The 20533-nt window shown below is 40.8% G+C and overlaps 1 protein-coding gene across 1 annotated transcript; it reads right to left on the minus strand.

The window, feature by feature from the left end:
• Positions 1-200: 200 nt before the first annotated feature.
• Positions 201-19009, minus strand: LOC123287441 (mucin-2-like). Its single transcript, XM_070512993.1, has 4 exons — positions 18861-19009; positions 18566-18696; positions 12629-12793; positions 201-9832 (listed from the first exon to the last, which is right to left on the minus strand). Exons 2-4 carry the CDS (start codon positions 18620-18622, stop codon positions 3266-3268), a joined length of 6789 nt encoding a protein of 2262 aa, XP_070369094.1. The 5' UTR covers positions 18623-18696; positions 18861-19009; the 3' UTR covers positions 201-3265.
• Between the last annotated feature and the right edge of the window lie 1524 nt (positions 19010-20533).

The following is a 20533-nucleotide window of genomic DNA, read 5'->3' on the forward strand; positions in this document are numbered from 1 at the left end:
AGAGCAAATTTGTATTTACTTACACAATGGATCTACTCCAGAATGTTTCTCAACCTGATTAAAAGCAGAAATGTAGAACTGGAAAATAGTAAAAGTTATGTCTTCTTTAACAAAAAGAGAAAAGTCCAATTAGTGATACATTTAATAAATATACAAAGAATCACTAATAGAGAAAATAATAGAGGAAGGCAAAAATAGAATTAAAGTGTTTTAATAATGTTTTATTACATTAATTGCATATAATTACAGCAAGTAGGCTTGCAAAATCGGGGAAAAGGTGTCTCTGTAGGATAGACTTGAAAGGACAGTTAAAATTTATTTCTAACTAGCATAGTGGCTATTAAAATATTTATTTTAAATTGCTTGAAAATGTATTTTTCCTCTTGGGTAAGTAAAATTTTCACCCTGCATCCAAACTTGCGTTCACGTCTACAAATTACACACTCATCCTTTGTTTATGGGTAAAACTAACATCAACAAATGACTGATTTTTATTAATGCTTGGAAAAAATATTTACTGATTTCTATCAGTCTCACCAACACCACCTAAAAGATACAACAAGTCGTGATGCCCTTCTGAGTTCGCTGTGTCAATTAGTGGTCATCAGCCCTGGCTCCACACTTTTTGAAAAATAGAGATTACTGGCCCATCCTTGATGATCCTGACTCAGGAGGACTGCAGTGGAATGCAGGTAGCATCAACACTGATTTAAATCTGTCAATTAATAAGAATTCTAAATAACAGAATCCAAATTTGTAAATTTATTACTATCTTCATTGTTACTTTCTTTGTCTGAATTTTCTCCAGTATTTCAGCAGATAGCAGGCACAAGTAAATATTTACTCAAAGAATTTCATTGAGTGCCTTTATAAGTTTACTGCAAAAAATAGTAGAAAACAAAGTTTTAAAATTGAAAACAGAGATAATAAATATTTCTTAAATATCAAAATGATTTAAAGAGAAAATGAAATAAAAATAATTTTACACAATCTAAAGAAAACGTGGTAATACATAAATGTATTTAATATACCCTCACCATATAGAATGTCTTTTCCCTATTACACATGGAATTTGTGCATTAAAGACTAGCACTTTGGGAGAATAAAAGACTGTATTCACCTTTGGTAACTTTTTATTTAATCTTAATAGGTTTCCAACATAAATAAATAGATTAGATTTACTTTGTATGAAAATTATATCATCTAAAACCTTACAAAAATAGAGACTTTCCACATTAAATGATCAGATCTAATAAATGGAATTTTTAAATCTAAATATTATTTGGGGGGTGAAATTCATTCTCATTATGATGATAGTTGAACTAGTCATTAAGTAAATCTTGTTTTAGAAGTGGTTATTTTGGTAGTTGTTGGCAGTTATTGGCCAAGGAATGCCCTACAGTACTAACAGTTATGGTGTGGGAGTGATGGTAGTCAATGTTAAGATATTATTTGCATGTATCCTAACCAAGTTCCAATGGAAGAGGTCATTAAGAATTTGCCATTTCTGTCAAGCGGGAGTGATGGTGTGACTTACTGGATTTACTATAAACACTGGTAGTGTTGGTTCAGATGAATAAGCAATGGATGGCTTTGAGTAACATGTCAGTAGAAGTTATAGTGCTTATAGATTAGGGTAATAGGGTATTGAAGGGTTTAGTGAAGTTTTGCCTGTTGTACTAGTATGTGCAGTAGAAATGGTGATGTGTAGAAATGATGGTGTGACTGCAGAATCTATTGCTGTGGTGGTCTCTATTGTGAAATTTCAGTAGAAGTTATGGTATTACTATGTTTTGTTGACGTAATGTAGCTATGGACTCATTTGAAGGGATAGTGGAATCGCTAACTCATTGTGATAGTAGATTACTTAGACGATATGGCTGCATTTTCTATTAACAGGTTAGCTTGATTATGGAGATTATAAATTCAACTAAAGTCATTATGGTGTTGTGATTGGAAAGTCAGTCAAATTGGTGCCATCTGTGTTGATTTTATTTATACTTGAGGTGGTGGCAGTAAGGGTTATAGAGGATGTTTTAGTTCTTTCAGAAAACAGATTAGATTCAGTCACTGATGGAGGTAGCTATTGTGGGCAGTGTAGATTCAGGTGAAGCGCAGATAGTATTGTCTGGAAATTCTGTTAAACTGACGATAATTGTAAGATCATTTGAAATGGGAATAATACACATTTGAGTTGAGGTTGCTAATTTATGTAACTGTAGCTTCAGCTGAAGTGGAAGGGGTTGCCAATGTGGATAAAAAAAGAGTTGTACTGGTACTGTAATCTCATAATAGTAGATTTAGTAAAAGTTATATCGGTCACAGACTCAGTTAATATGAACCTGGTAGTCATGGCTATGTGTGCAATTTAAATGGTAATCGTAGATGTGGTAATTCATTCCGTTGAAAGGACACTGCTTAGAGTTATGGTGATATCTTCAGATTAAGAGAAGGGGGTAACAGTTCAAATGGGTTCAGTTAAAATGGCGGCTGCTGTGGCAGTTTCATGTTCCACAGAACTGGTAGCACTGGCTGTTGTGGTGGTAGTCTCACTGGTAGTGCTAGCAGTCATTGTAGTAGGTGGTTCAGTTGAAGTGCTGGCTACTGTGATGGTTGTAGATTCATAAGAAGCTGTTGTAATGGCTGTTGTGGTGGTAGCCTCAGTGGTAGTCCTGAAGGTTGGTGTGGTAGTCTGTTCAGTTGATGTGGTGGGTATTGTGGTTGTAGGTTCAGTGGAAACAGCAGTGGTAGCTATTATGGTTGTAGCCTCAGTGGGAATACTGGTAGTCATTGGGGTAGTCAGTTCAGTGAAGCGGTAGATGCTGTGGTGTCTGTAGGTTCAGTAGAAGCTGCAGTAGTGGAAGCAGTGGAGGCAGCCCCAGTGGTACTGCTGGTACTTAGTGTGGTAGGCAGTTCTGTTGTAGTGGTGGCTGCTGTGGTGGTATCCTCAGTGGTACTACTGGTAGTTGGTGTGGTAGTCTGTTCAGTTGAAGTACTGGCTACCGCTGTGGTAGCCTCAGTGGTAGTGCCAGAAGTTGGTGTGGTAGTCTGTTCCGTTGAAGTGGTGGCTGTTGTGGTTGTAGCTTCAGTGGTCCTGCTGACAGTTGGTATGGTAGTCTGCTCAGTAGAAGTGGTGGCTGCTGTGGTAGTTGTAGTTTCAGTGGAAATGGTAGTGGTGGCTGTTGCAGTGGTAGCCTCAGTGGTAGTGCTGGTAGTTGGTGTGGTAGTCAGTTCTGTTGAAGTGGTGGCTGTTGCAGTGGTAGTCTCAGTGGGTAGTGCTGGTAGTTGGTGTGGTAGTCTGCTCAGTTGATGTAGTGGCTATTGTGGTTGTAGGTTCAGTGGAAACAGCAGTGGTAGCTATTATGGTTGTAGCCTCAGTGGGAATACTGGTAGTCATTGGGGTAGTCAGTTCAGTTGAAGTGGTAGATGCTGTGGTGTCTGTAGGTTCAGTGGAAGCTGCAGTAGTGGAAGCAGTGGAGGCAGCCCCAGTGGTACTGCTGGTACTTAGTGTGGTAGGCAGTTCTGTTGTAGTGGTGGCTGCTGTGGTGGTAGCCTCAGTGGTACTACTGGTAGTTGGTGTGGTAGTCTGTTCAGTTGAAGTACTGGCTATGGCTGTGGTAACCTCAGTGGTAGTGCCAGAAGTTGGTGTGGTAGGCAGTTCTGTTGTAGTGGTGGCTGCTGTGGTGGTAGCCTCAGTGGTAGTACTGGTAGTTTGTGTGGTAGTCTGTTCGGTTGAAGTACTGGCTATTGTTGTGGTAGCCTCAGTGGTAGTGCCAGAAGTTGGTGTGGTAGTCTGTTCTGTTGAAGTGGTGGCTGTTGTGGTTGTAGCCTCAGTGGTACTGCTGACAGTTGGTATGGTAGTCTGCTCAGTAGAAGTGGTGGCTGCTGTGGTAGTTGTAGTTTCAGTGGAAATGGTAGTGGTGGCTGTTGCAGTGGTAGCCTCAGTGGTAGTGCTGGTAGTTGGTGTGGTAGTCAGTTCTGTTGAAGTGGTGGCTGTTGCAGTGGTAGTCTCAGTGGTAGTGCTGGTGGTTGGTGTGGTAGTCTGTTCAGTTGATGTAGTGGCTATTGTGGTTGTAGACTCTGTGGGAGCAGTAGTGGTGGCTGTTGTGGTTGTAACCTCCATGGTAGGGCTGGAAGTTGGTGTGGTACTTGGTTCCATTAAAGTCGTGGTTGTTGTGGCAGCCTCAGTAGTACTGCTGGTAGTCATTGTGGTAGTTGGTTCAGTTGAAGTGATAGCTGCTGTGGTGGTTGTAGTTTCGGTTGAAATGGTAGTGGTGGCTGTTGCAGTAGTAGCCTCAGTGGGGGTGCTGGCAGTTGGTGTAGTAGTCAGTTCTGTTGAAGCGGTGGCTGCTGTGGAAGTAGCCTCAGTGGTAGGGCTGGCAGTTGGTGTGGTAGTCTGCTCCGTAGAAGTGGTGGCTGTTGTGGTTGTAGCCTCAGTGGTAGTGCTGGAAGTTGGTGTGGTAGTCTGTTCAGTTGAAGTGGTAGCTGTTGTGAGGGTAGTCTCAGTGGTAGTGCTGGAGATTGGGGTGGTAGTCTGTTCCATTGAAGTGGTGGCTGTTGTGACGGTTGTCATTTCAGTGGAAATGGTAGTGGTGGCTGTTGCTGTAGTAGCCTCAGTGGTAGTGCTGGTAGTTGGTGTGGTAGTCTGTTCCATAGAAGTGGTGGCTCTTGTGGTTGTAGCCTCAGTGGTAGGGCTGGCAGTTGGTGTAGTAGTCTGCTCCGTAGAAGTGGTGGCTATTGTGGTCGTAGCCTCAGTGGTTGTGCTGGCAGTTGGTGTGGTGGTCTGTTCAGTTGAAGTGCTAGGTGTTGTGGTGATAGCCTCAGTGATAGTGCTGGAGGCTGGGGTGGTAGTCTGTTCAGTTGAAGTGCTGGGTGTTGTGGTGGTTGTAGTTTCGGTGGAAATGGTAGAGGTGGCTGTTGCAGTAGAAGCCTCAGTGGTACTGCTGGTAGTTGGTGTGGTAGTCTGTTCCATAGAAGTGGTGGCTGTTGTGGTTGTAGCCTCAGTGGTAGTGCTGGCAGTTGGTGTAGTAGTCTGTTCAGTTGAAGTGGTGACTGTTGTGGTTGTAGCCTCAGTGGTAGTGCTGGCAGTAGATGTGGTACTCTGTTCCATGGAAGTGGTGGCTGTTGTGGTTGTAGCCTCAGTGGTAGTGCTGGAAGTTGGTGTAGTAGTCTGTTCAGTTGAAGTGGTGACTGTTGTGGTTGTAGCCTCAGTGGTGGTGCTGGCAGTTGGTGTAGTAGTCTGTTCAGTTGAAGTGGTGACTGTTGTGGTAGTAGCCTCAGTGGTAGTGCTGGCAGTTGGTGTAGTAGTCTGTTCAGTTGAAGTGGTGACTGTTGTGGTTGTAGCCTCAGTAGTAGTGCTGGCAGTTGGTGTAGTAGTCTGTTCAGCTGAAGTGGTGACTGTTGTGGTTATAGCCTCAGTAGTAGTGCTGGCAGTTCGTGTGGTAGTCTGTTCAGTTGAAGTGGTAGCTGTTGTGGTGGTAGCCTCAGTGGTAGTGCTGGAGGCTGGGGTGGTAGTCTGTTCAGTTGATGTAGTGGCTATTGTGGTTGTAGACTCTGTGGGAGCAGTAGTGGTGGCTGTTGTGGTTGTAACCTCCGTGGTAGGGCTGGAAGTTGGTGTGTTACTTGGTTCCATTAAAGTTGTGGCTGTTGTGGCAGCCTCAGTAGTACTGCTGGTAGTCATTGTGGTAGTTGGTTCAGTTGAAGTGATAGCTGCTGTGGTGATTGTAGTGTCAGTGGAAATGGTAGTGGTGGCTGTTGCAGTAGTAGCCTCAGTGGGGGTGCTGGCAGTTGGTGTAGTAGTCAGTTCAGTTGAAGCGGTGGCTGCTGTGGTTATAGCCTCAGTGGTAGGGCTGGCAGTTGGTGTGGTAGTCTGCTCCGTAGAAGTGGTGGCTGTTGTGGTTGTAGCCTCAGTGGTAGTGCTGGAAGTTGGTGTGGTAGTCTGTTCAGTTGAAGTGGCAGCTGTTGTGAGGGTAGTCTCAGTAGTAGTGCTGGAGATTGGGGTGGTAGTCTGTTCCATTGAAGTTGTGGCTGTTGTGACGGTTGTCGTTTCAGTGGAAATGGTAGTGGTGGCTGTTGCTGTAGTAGCCTCAGTGGTAGTGCTGGTAGTTGGTGTGGTAGTCTGTTCCATAGAAGTGGTGGCTCTTGTGGAAGTAGCCTCAGTGGTAGGGCTGGCAGTTGGTGTGGTAGTCTGCTCCGTAGAAGTGGTGGCTATTGTGGTCGTAGCCTCAGTGGTTGTGCTGGCAGTTGGTGTGGTGGTCTGTTCAGTTGAAGTGCTAGGTGTTGTGGTGATAGCCTCAGTGATAGTGCTGGAGGTTGAGGTGGTAGTCTGTTCTGTTGAAGTGCTGGGTGTTGTGGTGGTTGTAGTTTCGGTGGAAATGGTAGAGGTGGCTGTTGCAGTAGAAGCCTCAGTGGTACTGCTGGTAGTTGGTGTGGTAGTCTGTTCCATAGAAGTGGTGGCTGTTGTGGTTGTAGCCTCAGTGGTAGTGCTGGCAGTAGGTGTGGTACTCTGTTCCATTGAAGTGGTGGCTGTTGTGGTTGTAGCCTCAGTGGTAGTGCTGGCAGTTGGTGTAGTAGTCTGTTCAGTTGAAGTGGTGACTGTTGTGGTTGTAGCCTCAGTGGTAGTGCTGGCAGTAGATGTGGTACTCTGTTCCATGGAAGTGGTGGCTGTTGTGGTTGTAGCCTCAGTGGTAGTGCTGGAAGTTGGTGTAGTAGTCTGTTCAGCTGAAGTGGTGACTGTTGTGGTTATAGCCTCAGCAGTAGTGCTGGCAGTTGGTGTGGTAGTCTGTTCAGTTGAAGTGGTAGCTGTTGTGGTGGTAGCCTCAGTGGTAGTGCTGGAGGCTGGGGTGGTAGTCTGTTCAGTTGATGTAGTGGCTATTGTGGTTGTAGACTCTGTGGGAGCAGTAGTGGTGGCTGTTGTGGTTGTAACCTCCGTGGTAGGGCTGGAAGTTGGTGTGTTACTTGGTTCCATTAAAGTTGTGGCTGTTGTGGCAGCCTCAGTAGTACTGCTGGTAGTCATTGTGGTAGTTGGTTCAGTTGAAGTGATAGCTGCTGTGGTGATTGTAGTGTCAGTGGAAATGGTAGTGGTGGCTGTTGCAGTAGTAGCCTCAGTGGGGGTGCTGGCAGTTGGTGTAGTAGTCAGTTCAGTTGAAGCGGTGGCTGCTGTGGTTATAGCCTCAGTGGTAGGGCTGGCAGTTGGTGTGGTAGTCTGCTCCGTAGAAGTGGTGGCTGTTGTGGTTGTAGCCTCAGTGGTAGTGCTGGAAGTTGGTGTGGTAGTCTGTTCAGTTGAAGTGGCAGCTGTTGTGAGGGTAGTCTCAGTAGTAGTGCTGGAGATTGGGGTGGTAGTCTGTTCCATTGAAGTTGTGGCTGTTGTGACGGTTGTCGTTTCAGTGGAAATGGTAGTGGTGGCTGTTGCTGTAGTAGCCTCAGTGGTAGTGCTGGTAGTTGGTGTGGTAGTCTGTTCCATAGAAGTGGTGGCTCTTGTGGAAGTAGCCTCAGTGGTAGGGCTGGCAGTTGGTGTGGTAGTCTGCTCCGTAGAAGTGGTGGCTATTGTGGTCGTAGCCTCAGTGGTTGTGCTGGCAGTTGGTGTGGTGGTCTGTTCAGTTGAAGTGCTAGGTGTTGTGGTGATAGCCTCAGTGATAGTGCTGGAGGTTGAGGTGGTAGTCTGTTCTGTTGAAGTGCTGGGTGTTGTGGTGGTTGTAGTTTCGGTGGAAATGGTAGAGGTGGCTGTTGCAGTAGAAGCCTCAGTGGTACTGCTGGTAGTTGGTGTGGTAGTCTGTTCCATAGAAGTGGTGGCTGTTGTGGTTGTAGCCTCAGTGGTAGTGCTGGCAGTAGGTGTGGTACTCTGTTCCATTGAAGTGGTGGCTGTTGTGGTTGTAGCCTCAGTGGTAGTGCTGGCAGTTGGTGTAGTAGTCTGTTCAGTTGAAGTGGTGACTGTTGTGGTTGTAGCCTCAGTGGTAGTGCTGGCAGTAGATGTGGTACTCTGTTCCATGGAAGTGGTGGCTGTTGTGGTTGTAGCCTCAGTGGTAGTGCTGGAAGTTGGTGTAGTAGTCTGTTCAGCTGAAGTGGTGACTGTTGTGGTTATAGCCTCAGCAGTAGTGCTGGCAGTTGGTGTGGTAGTCTGTTCAGTTGAAGTGGTAGCTGTTGTGGTGGTAGCCTCAGTGGTAGTGCTGGAGGCTGGGGTGGTAGTCTGTTCAGTTGATGTAGTGGCTATTGTGGTTGTAGACTCTGTGGGAGCAGTAGTGGTGGCTGTTGTGGTTGTAACCTCCGTGGTAGGGCTGGAAGTTGGTGTGTTACTTGGTTCCATTAAAGTTGTGGCTGTTGTGGCAGCCTCAGTAGTACTGCTGGTAGTCATTGTGGTAGTTGGTTCAGTTGAAGTGATAGCTGCTGTGGTGATTGTAGTGTCAGTGGAAATGGTAGTGGTGGCTGTTGCAGTAGTAGCCTCAGTGGGGATGCTGGCAGTTGGTGTAGTAGTCAGTTCAGTTGAAGCGGTGGCTGCTGTGGTTATAGCCTCAGTGGTAGGGCTGGCAGTTGGTGTAGTAATCTGTTCAGTTGAAGTGCTAGGTGTTGTAGTGGTAGCCTCAGTGGTAGTGCTGGAGGTTGGGGTGGTAGTCTGTTCCATAGAAGTGGTGGCTGTTGTGGTTGTAGCCTCAATGGTAGTGCTGGCAGTAGGTGTGGTAGTCTGTTCCATGGAAGTGGTGGCTGTTGTGGTTGTAGCCTCAGAGGTAGTGCTGGCAGTTGGTGTGGTAGTCTGTTCAGTTGAAGTGGTACGTGTTGTGGTGGTAGCCTCAGTGGTGGTGCTGAAGGTTGGGGTGGTAGTCTGTTCCGTTGAAGTGGTGGCTGTTGCGGTGGTTGTAGTTTTGGTGGAAATGGTAGTGGTGGCTGTTGCTGTAGCAGCCTCAGTGGTAGTGCTGCTAGTTGGTGTGGTAGTCAGTTCTGTTGAAGTGGTGGCTGTTGTGGTAGTAGCCTCAGTGGTAGTGCTGGCAGTTGGTGTAGTAGTCTGTTCTGTTGAAGTGGTAACTGGTGTGGTTGTAGCCTCAGTGGTACTGCTGACAGTTGGTATGGTAGTCTGCTCAGTAGAAATGGTGGCTGTTGTGGTTGTAGCCTCAGTGGTAGGGCTGGTAGTTGGTGTTGTAGTCTGTTCAGTTGATGTAGTGGCTATTGTGGTTGTAGATTCTGTGGGAGCAGTAGTGGTGGCTGTTGTGGTTGTAACCTCCGTGGTAGGGCTAGAAGTTGGTGTGGTACTAGGTTCCATTAAAGTCGTGGTTGTTGTGGCCTCAGTAGTACTGCTGGTAGTCATTGTGGTAGTTGGTTCAGTTGAAGTGATGGCTGCTGTGGTGGTTGTAGTTTCGGTGGAAATGGTAGTGGTGGCTGTTGCAGTAGTAGCCTCAGTGGTAGTGCTGGCAGTTGGTGTGGTAGTCTGTTCCATTGAAGTGGTGGCTGTTGCGGTTGTAGCTGCAGTGGTAGTGCTGGCAGTTGGTGTGGTAGTCTGTTCAGTTGAAGTGGTAGGTGTTGTGGTGGTAGCCTCAGTGGTAGAGCTGGCAGTTGGGGTGGTAGTCTGTTCTGTTGAAGTGCTGGCCGTTGTGGTGGTTGTAGTTTCGGTGAAAATGGTAGTGGTGGCTGCTGCTGTAGAACTCATAGATGAGGTTGGTCCAGTTGTAGATGAGGTTGTCTCTTGGCTTTGTGGAAGTTGGATAACAATGGTCCCCTTATTATTTTTCCCACTATACACCAGACTCACTATGAGTACTCCAATTGCTGTTGTTATCAGACAGGCTAAGAGGCAAGCCAGGAAGATTTTCCACAAAGACCAGTCCCTGAAGAAATTTCTTGTCACCTGGAAAAAATTAAATAAAATTACTGAATATGAAACCAAGTGTTTTAAGAAAAATTAATGCCATTGATAATCCTCTTTATATAGAGATTAATTCATTGAAAGAATATATAAACACAAAAAGCTATCTTAATTGGACATAATAATCAATACTGACTCATATTTAAGTTTTCATTTAGGAAAGACCGGTCCTTGTACTGTCTTTAATATAAGAAGAAAAAAATTTCCCCCGACCTTTCATGCTTTCTTTTCCTGTGTCTATATTCAAATTAAAAAAAAATAACACATGTCTTCTGAGAAACTCTTTACTCCTGCCCCTATCTAAAGAAATATCTATACTTGTGTGGATGAGTGCTGCCTACATTCATGTAAGGGACCCAAAAGATCACCTGATTAAATTTTTCTTCTCTTCTGGCCTGTCAACTATCAGAAATTTGGCTGCTTTGGAGCCCTCCATTTTAACTACATAATCAATTGCTTATCAAATTCTCTAGCTTGTTTTTCATACAGGTTTGTATTTGGCCATATGAAATTAGAGTCTGAAAACATTGATTGAAAGCCAGCTTCTGCGGCCACCAGCTACTTTCACTGGGTAAGATACTTACCTCTTTGATCCTATTCTTTCATCCATAAAAATCTATGTGATAAGATTAGATTTAATGGCAGTAAAATTACTTTGTAAATTCTAAAGAGATATATACACAGTCATGCAGCACTTGACAACCTTTCGGTCAATGATAGACTGCATATGTGACGGTGGACCCATAAGATTACTACCATATAGTGTAAGAGGGTAGTAAGCTATACCTCCTAAGTGTGTGTAAGCACCTTCTATGATGTCCACAGAATGATGGAAATTGTCTAACGCAGTTCTCAGAATATATCCTCAGTGTTAAATGATGCATAACTGTCAACAGAAAATGTATTATTGTAAAGGAAACATCGCACCGTGTAAAACACGTAAGTCTGGAGAGCGGGGTCTTGAATTGAAACCCTATACCATTAATATTCTAAGTTTCTTAACTTGTCTAATTCACAACTTGCCTTATATCAAAAGTGGGAATAATAATATCTACTTCAAAGTTTTGTTGAGAAAATTAGAATGAGAAATATGCTCCATAATTAGAATTTTGAAGAAGACAGGGCACTGTAGAAGCTAAGAGCATAGGCACTCGAGTCTAACAGGTCTAGGTTTAAATTTTAACTCCACTTTTCACCAGATGAATGATGACGTTTGGACGTTTGCATTATCTTGCAAAGCCTCAATCCCGCACATGGATAATGTCACCTATTTCATAGGGTTGCTGTAAAGACTAAATAAGAAAACAGCATGGGTAACATTTTCCTATCATTTACTAAGTATCCAAAAAAACATTTGACTTCACTAATTAACTCATTATTACCCGTTTTCTTATCACTGAAAACAGATTACTAAAAGAAACAAACATAGGGCAGATGTCTTTGGAGCATGTAGAGTCGCTCTTAAATGTCCCCAAATATGGAACACTGTCTTGACTAATAAACCCCAGTTTGGGTGTAGAGAGTGGCACCCTCTAGGCAATCAGGGGCAGTGCAGGGCCATTAGGTAGCAAGGCCAAGGGAATTTGGGGCACCAGCTAAGAAAGCCCAAAGACAAATGGCACCTCCTGCCCCATGTCATCTAGGCCTGAGACAGAAGTCAAAAGGGATGGAGAAGAAGGACCATACTCACATCTCGGATATGGGAGGCAATTCCCTTCATTTTTTGTTTGAATATTTACAAAAAGAAGCAAGATTAATAGAAACTCATCTTAACCTGACCCCAGACATGTGCTCCAATGCTATCACTGCTTGCTGACTAGTTGTGTGAATTCTTATAAACATTCTAAAATTCCTAGACCACATTGTCTTCTATCTATGGCTAAGTCAAAGCATGCAAAATAACTTTCAGTCTCTGAGTGGTCTGGTTAGTTTGAGGTCATCAGAGGCAGAGTCTCTAAATAATTCCTATCTATCAAAAATATTCTCCCACAATGTCTCTTGACATAAAGGATTTATCCTCTCTTACTGACAGGATCTCTCCAAACTGTCTCTATAGAAAGATTAATCAGAGGGGTGTAATCCAGAGCTAGAAGCCTTGAACCAAACTGCCAAGCACCACCAGCAACCAGTCAAAACCAAGTTTTCACCTTGGGGGAAGATCAGATAGCAGACCCTATAGTGAAGAAAACGGAATAAGAAGAAATAGGGCCAGGAGTACAGGAAATCTGCTTCTGGGCACCAAACTGAGGTGGTACAAAACGATTTCTATGTCAAGGTTGAAAATACACAAGGTCAGAACCAGGAGGGCTAACAGAAGGCCCACAGTTTGGCTCAGAGGCAGGAAGGGAAGGAGAGTGAGGCGGATCACCCAGACTGGGTCCCGCGGCCTTAAGACATGACTTTATCTTCCATGTAGGAGAAGGTTACAATGTCATTCACTGCCAATGCATTTGCCATGGTCACCTACTTAGTCTTCCAAAACAAGGGAGCCTAAAACTTTGTTTATTTTCTTTGACCCTTATATATTTTCTCTAAACTCTGTATACATTTTTGTCTTTTCGTCAAGATCATTAACTCCTTAAATGAAGAGCTCCATAAATCTACCTCACATGTATTCCCATTCAATGACTTGATGTGTTCAAAGGATGCTGCAGATTTTCAAAAGAACAATGTTAACATCTATTAATTGAAATGTTTTTCCTGCAAAATATTAGATCAAGAGCATTTCCATGTGGATTACTTCATAACTCAGAGAAACAGTGTTGCCCCAAACATTACCTGACCATGTTGGAATTCTCTATTTGGAAATTCTGAGTGTCCAAGGGTCCCTGTGTTTGTGCAGACACCAGTTAAATTCACACCAACATCACCAGTTGCATCAGTTGATGTTGGAAACCAACATGCTGAACTACGAGCTTCATGGTTTCTTGGGTTCAGAAATGGCTGTACATAAAAAAGAATGGGAAAAAAATAAGAAGGTATTGTATTTGATGTCTAAAGTAATATAATTCTGACAAATATAAATCAGATTGTGACATATTATAGCATATTGATCAAATAAGATCACTTGAAAGCTGACTGAAGAAATAAATGAAAATGTTCATTATATTTCTTCTCAAATCAAGGAAAAATCGGAGCCGGCCCTGTGACCAAGTGGTTAAGTTCACATGCTCCACTTCCGTGGCCCAGGGTTCGTCAGTTCAGATCCTGGGCGCAGACGTGCACACTGCTCGTCAGGTCATGCTGTGGCAGCATTCCACATAGAAGAATTAGAACTACTTACAACTAGGATATGCAACTATGTACTGGGGCTTTGGGGAGAAAAAAAAAGAGGAAGATTGGCAATAGATGTTAGATCAGGGTCAACCTTCTTTATCAAAAAAAAAAATAAGCTTAAAAAATAAAAAGGACAAGCTTTGAGAACCTAGTTTAAGTTCTCTGGTTTAAAAAACAAAACAAGAAAATCTAGTTAGGTCATCAAAAGTTACATTTAATTATTTTATATAATTATTGATGTTAAAAATCCAGAAATAGGCATTATCTTTTATCTTCATCCTATTTAGTGCATTTGTTAAATATCATTATGTTGCAAGCTGGTGTAGGGAGATCATGTTAAAAAAAAGTCCAAAAATGAAAATTCTACAGACAGTAAGGCTTATCAAGAACAACCCTTTTGAGTTATGTTTAAAATAAGAAAACCAAGATCTAAAGAAGTGAAGAGAGATTTGGATAGAGTAAAATGCAGCAGGCCACTTCTCACATGCAATAAATTGATTGATTAATTAATTAATAGAAGAACTTTGAAAGAAATAAAAATGGGATTATTTAAAATGTAGAAAAGGAAAGAACTTTTCTAAAGTGACCTAAGCATCATGGGCTATTTTCTTTCCTGGGGCATTCATTGATTCTGATTATGAGGTTCTGACTACCAAAGGGAGTCAGCAAAACGCTTGGTGTTCATGTGAGGCTGGTAGGACAAACTGGCAAACGGAGGAGCCTCAATCACAAGACGTTTGTAATGTTCTGGGATTGCTCAGGAGGCTAGAGGCTTGAGGTGGAAAGGCAGACTAAGCCTCCAACAGTACCGGAGTGATTAGGAGATGAAATCCTGCTAGAGGAAAGGGACTTACCACACAAACACGAGACTGATTCCTTCCTCAGCATATTTGTCAGATTTTGAGGCTGCCTGGCATAGGAAGCTAAAGAGTTGACCTTGAAACATCTGAAGGTCAACTGTTCAAGAACATGGGTACAAACATTCTGAACAAAATCATAATAAATTAAATCCAAAAATATATTAAAAAGTTAAAAAATCATGACCAAGTGAGGTCTACCCCAGAAATGCAAGTTAGGTTCACACTCAAAACAGTTAATGTAATTCACCACATTAACAAGAATAAAGGAGAAATGGCAGTGAAAAACAAAAAAATATGTTAACGTATCAAAAGACGCAGAAAGAGTTTTGTCAAAATTCAACAACCATTTATGATAAAATTTCTCAGCAAACTAGTAATAGATGCAATTTTCCATAGTCTGATACCCATAAAACCTAAAGTGGACATCATAAGTAATGGCGAAATATTTCATGCTTTCCCCACAAATGTGGGAAGAACACAAAATGTTCACTTTCATTCCACATTAGATTGGAGCTGGTCAGTACAGATTAGCCAGTACATTAAGCCAAGAAAAAAAAAATGAAAGTTTTGAAATTTGAAAAAAAAAAGAACAACGACATGATTGTCCTCACAGAAAATCCAAAAGAATCTACAAACAAAATATTAGAATAAATAAATTAATTAATGAGGCCCCTGGATACAAGGTAAATATATAAAAATCAATTGGATTTCTATATAAAAGCAAAAAACATTTGAAACTGAACTTAATATACCACCTAAAACAACACAAAAATCATCTGGGAGTAAATCTAAAAAGAGATGTACAGGCGTGCCTTGATTTAAGACACTTCGCTTTATCACACTTCACAGATAATGCATTTTTTTCCAAGACCCTCTAGCAGCAAAAGAAGGCTTAGATGATGGCTAGTACTTTTTTAGCAATAAAGTATTTTTTAATTAAGATATGTACATTGTTTTTTTAGACAAGTCTGTTGCACACATAATAGACTACAGTATAGTATAAACATAACTTTTATATGCACTGGGAAAAAATTCATGTGACTGACTTCATTGCAATATTCGCTTTATTGCAGTGGTCTGGAACCGAACCTGCAATGTCACTGAGGTGATCAAAGTCAACAGCAACAATGATAAGTCATGTTGATAACAGGTACTGTTGATATGATATGATGAGAATGGCACTTTGCCTTTGTGGTGTTCCCCAGAAAAACCCATAGCCCCAGTCTAATCATGAAAAAAAATCAGACCAATCCCAATTGAGGGAAATTCTACAAAATGTCTGACCAGTACTCCTCAAAACTATCCAGGTCATCAAAAACGAGGAAAGTCTGAGAAACTGTCACAGCCAGAGGAACTCTAATGACTCATGATGATGAAATGTAATTTGGTATCTGGGGTGGGATCCTGGAATAGAAAGGGGCATTAGGTAAAAACTAAGAAAGTCTGAATAAATTATGGGATTTAGTTAATAATGATGTATCAGCATTGGTTCTTTAATTGTAACAAATGTACTATGTTAATAACAGGGGAAACTTGGAGCTGGTGTTTGGGAACTCTCTGTAGACGTTTGCAATTTTCCAAAAGTCTAAAACTATTTTTAGACTTAAAGTTTTTCAAACTAATAACAAAGTTACGTTATTCTGGTTATAGAGCCCAGGATTCTAATAAGACCATTGCATGTCTGTCTACGCTAACTAAAATTCCCCACACCAGAATGGGTCCTGTGGCCTTAGCATTATTAATACCAACTACACAGTCCCTGAAAGCACTATGGAAGACAAGTCATTTAGCAATCGCTCAACGTGCATTTTCTTGTCTCTTTTTGGAGTTTTTTGCTGTTATGGATCTTGTGCTTCCTTGGTGAGGCAGAACAGATTTGTTTGAATTTGACAAAATAGGTACAGATAAATATGATAAGGACTAGAAGCTGGAAAATGTTTGGGTACAACCATATTCACCACAGTCTTTATAGGGTGGAGAGCACAAAGGAGAAAGAGAATGGTGTTGGGAAGATACAAACAAAAGACTTCAACTATAATTTCTAATGGTTTCTTTCTTAAACTTGGTGTTTGGAACATGCATGTCTATTATATTATTCTTTAAATCTTTTAAATACATCTTGAAATTTAAAAAGAAAATGAATTAAAAGGGTGGGTTCAAATAAGAAACGTTTAGGGGGTTAGCTTTTTCTTGAAGTGGGGTTAAAAGAAAAATAATCCCAGACACAGTTTTAAGAAAAAGGAGAGTAATCTGTGTCACATACTCGTGGGAGTGTAAATTGTTACACGTAAATTTCTTACAGCTGAAAAATATTATATAGAATTATCTAGAATTTTTTCCCTCATAGAACAGTAAGAGTATTATTTAAATATACTCTCTCTTGATTATATTGATTAAATACTCAATCCTAAATGGTTATGAAAAAGGCTATTGACATTGCTAGTTCAATTAATCTCTAAATTCTATTAAAACAATCAAACTAAATATGTGTATAGACACAGTCATTGAGCAACTATAACTAAGAATAAAAGGGAGTATAATTGTGATTAAATATAGTCAAGAAGGAATACACTTGGGCATGAAGTATTAGTCAAAGTCTATTTTTCTAAAGGTACAATATCATGCCAAAGAAATAAAGAGAATAACCATGCAGTGATACCGAATAAGAGAAGATATGATACACAAAGGCCCTTTAACAAATTTCCACCTGTTTTTAAGCAGGCAACATTGAGAGAATCACAAAGATTTATATTTTATAAAAGCTTTGTATTTCTGTGTATTATTACTATTACTATTCTCCAGCTATTCAGTTTGCTTGTGAGTGATGAATTTGGACATTTTTTGAACTTTTGTAATTAAATAAAACTTCACTGGCCAGAATTGAATATATTTAAAAGAAGGAAGATGGTGGGTGTCTACACTGAGAGTGAAGAACCCATGATGCCAGAGCTTTGGGAGTAGTACAATCATGTACCGCATCATGACGTTTCGGTCAATGACAGACCGCATATACAACAGTGGTCCCATAAGATTAGCACCATATTGCCTGGGCGAGTAGTGGGCTACATAATCTACATCTGAGTAAGTACACTCTATGATGTTCATACAACAATGAAACTGCCTAACCTCACATCTCAGAATGTATCCCTGTCTTTAAGCAACGCGTGACTGTGTAATTCTGACTGTCTTGGTTTCCTCTATTAATAAAAGTGAAGTCTCTAAAGTCAAAATTTTGAGCAGTTGGGGAGCCATGAAGTATAGTTAATTAGCTCTTGGTAGAAGCCAATAATCTCCACTATATACATCTAATGTGCACTACTATGTTCATAGAATAAAATTTTAAATTCTCTGCTCATAACTTAAAAGATATTAATGTACCACTTCATATTTCCTATGAGAGAAAAACAAACATGTATTTTCCTTTTTTATATGGCCTTCAATGCTACTTTAATCCATTGGTGAAAATGGCTCCCAATGGGAAAAAAAAATATTTCCCTGCCGTTATGTCCAAATATCCAAATGTAAAATGAAATAGGCAGCCAGTCCAGTGATCAAGACAAGTGCCCTTTATTTGAAAACTCTCAGCATTGTCTAGAAAAATCTCCAAATGGCTAATTCCTTACTAAAGGAACTTTTTTATCTGAGTATCCTGACACTGCAAAGACACAGTGACAGAGCTGCAAGGTTAGGACCACGGAGAACATCTTCAGGGGAAAGGGGTGCTGAGCTAGAATCAAGAGAAAAATTTCTTTGCCTTGTAACTTCCTTGTTAATGCATGAGGACAAAAATGTTTTTCCTCATAAAATGCAATTGTCCATTCAAACTTATACTGATTTCTTTCAGCATATTTCCATTTCTGTTTCCAATATCAGGGGCTCTAGTCCGACATGCACAGTTACATAAAATGCAATCATAAAACCTACAGTGGTGAACTGTTTCTTCTAAAAACATAAACAATAGTCAAATAATACTGTACATAATTGAACTCTAATATTTCACCTGAATATAATTCTTACCGAAAAAGAAATTCCTAAGTAGTTAAACAGAGGCCAATCTAAAGGATTTGCTAGACAATTTCTCCCTAGCCCTAAGACTTCACTTACAAAATTATCTTCTGACTTTGAAAAACATGTAGAAATCTCTGGGTTCTGAAAAATCTATACATTATACTAAAAATCTAGGCTGTTCACACAAAAATCTATGTATGTCAAATTTGAAAAACATGATTTTCTCATGTAATCAAATACAGATTTGTTGGCTCATGCTTAAATTATAACTGTAGAGTATTATTTGAACAGATTATTAAGTTGTTACCCAAAAAATTGCTAATGCCTCATAATAGTGAATACTAAAAGAAATTTCTCAATTATGCATGTACTGATATGCAGAAAAAGATACTAGTTTTCTAATTAATAAATAGTAATAGAATAGCTAAAAATTGACTTCCATGTAAAACTTTGATTAAGAATTCCTTTTGGGGAAGAACACTGTTGTAATTTAAAAATGTTAGAGTCGTATAAATTTTGAAAACAAGACTGAGCTATTGGAACATAAGATGGTGGTGCCACCAATACTCACCGGCTGGTTTCCAGAGGGTTCAATATTCACAACATATTTCCCATGTTTTCTGTCCATTCTGGAGCTGCAAGATCACCAGCTTAACTCCAGAAACATTTTTCATCCTGTTCATTGCCCTTTATACCTGCAACCTTGAAAAATAATTGAGTTGATTAATATTAAATCTACTATGAGACATCGGTGCCGGTGTGGATTAGACTAAATAATAAATAATTATTCTTCATATGGGATCCACCTTAAAGGAAGAAGTAGGGTGTTAAGCAATTACGTAAGGACACAAGAAAATCAATCCTACCTCCGAGATTGCATTCTCAATCTCCTCCTCCAGGCAGCCTGCCTAGTAGAAGGAAACTGCAATCGTACAATTCTTCCTTCTCTCTCCTATCACATCATTTCACAGAACCCATCCTTCTGACTTCGAGAGCAGCCCAAGACAGAATTCTGAAATCAGAGAACATTGCTATTGCTTCTTTACTAAGCAGACATGACCGTCTCTCCCCTCTTATTGGCATCAATGTTTAGGCACTCAGGACCCACTCACTGCTCATCAGGTCTTGACCTTCTCGGGTTCCTCCCCAGCTCTAAAACTTCCAATCTATTCTCTCTGCTTTTGGAAAAAATTCATCTAATTTGGCTTATACTTCCTCAAGCCCAAATCCAACACAGTTAGTTAATCTGATGAACAAATCTCTGTGAATGTATTCACCAGGGTCCCTTTGTCATCCCTTTTTCTGGAATCTACTTGGCATGGTTACCCAGAAACCTACTTCTGATTTTGCTTACAATTTAGTAACAGGGCACCCGGGCAGGCTGGGCTCTTCCAACTTCTGCAAATTATACTCAAAAGAAAAGGACTTTTTCCTTATCTGCAGAAATATCTTTGGCAGGATCTAAAAGAAAATTGGCAAGAGTTAAGAAATAATTTTTAACTTCCGAAATGAAAAGTTAGCAATTGGCTCCCAACACATGTATCCAGGGAATCCCAAATAAAATTGCTACAGAAAGTCATTTGCCAAGAATGGTTCTCACATAACCTAAAAGCCTAAAAATATCTCTTCAGTAGCAAATAATCCATACATAAGATCTTGCAAATGAAGCAACAATGACTTTTGATCTTTTGTTGAAAATGTCTCCTGTACCACTTCTTATCTGCCCAGATATCATCAGGTTTCAAAGATAAGAATTACCTGATAAGAGAGCTGCAAGAAGTCTGAGAGATCTTGTAGTTCAGCCTTGCCATTTTTAGGTTGAGGAAATTTGGGTCCAGAGAGGAGAAGTGATAAACCAGTTGTATGGTGGAAGCTTGTTTCCTTCCAGTGTAACACCCTCTCCATAACTAGCATAATAGTGACTTCGTAGAAAGATGGACAGCCTAATACGAAATCGGTCAAGTGTCCTTTTGAAAACAAAGTGAAACAAAGATCTCAAAGACAGAGTTGGAAAGGATCCTAGATGAGATGCCTGCTACATACCTGGAGCCATCTGAAACTTACTGAACCAGACTTTCAGGGGCAGGATCTGGGAGTCTAACTTTTTGGCCAAATGTCAAGTAATCCTTATTCAAACAATGTTTGAGAAATATTTTACGAATCAATGATTCCAAGGATGGTCATGGAGTGTCTTCAAAACTTTAGGAAAAAAATGATCTGTGTGAAGAAATCTCAATTTTCCTTAACTAAAAAATAGGTAAGTTTTTAAATTGCTTATTCATTCAACAAGCATTATTGAGTCTCTGCTGTACCCAAGCATTGTGCAAGGTGTTGAGTGCTCAATGGTGAATTAAAGAGTGAAGATTCCTGCTCTCCTGAAGTACAGTAAAACACATATTGATTATGTATTAAAACATTTTTTTGATCATTAGTAAAGTTCCCTTACAATGCATTCTTTAGCTAAAAGTTTCCATTGGAATCCATGAAAGCAAAGTAAAATGGCCCTGGGGCCTACAGAACATAAAAGATGTGAAAAAGT

Source organism: Equus asinus, chromosome 7, assembly GCF_041296235.1.
Source record: "Equus asinus isolate D_3611 breed Donkey chromosome 7, EquAss-T2T_v2, whole genome shotgun sequence".
Taxonomy (NCBI): domain Eukaryota; kingdom Metazoa; phylum Chordata; class Mammalia; order Perissodactyla; family Equidae; genus Equus; species Equus asinus.

Coding starts and splice junctions, on each gene's coding strand:
- LOC123287441 (XM_070512993.1), bottom strand. CDS start 18,622: ATGGACAGAAAACATGGGAAATATGTTGTGAATATTGAACCCTCTGGA. Junction 12,794..18,565: donor AACCCTCTGGAAACCAGCCG/GTGAGTATTGGT, acceptor TTTTATGTACAG/CCATTTCTGAACCCAAGAAA. Junction 9,833..12,628: donor GAGAATTCCAACATGGTCAG/GTAATGTTTGGG, acceptor AATTTTTTCCAG/GTGACAAGAAATTTCTTCAG.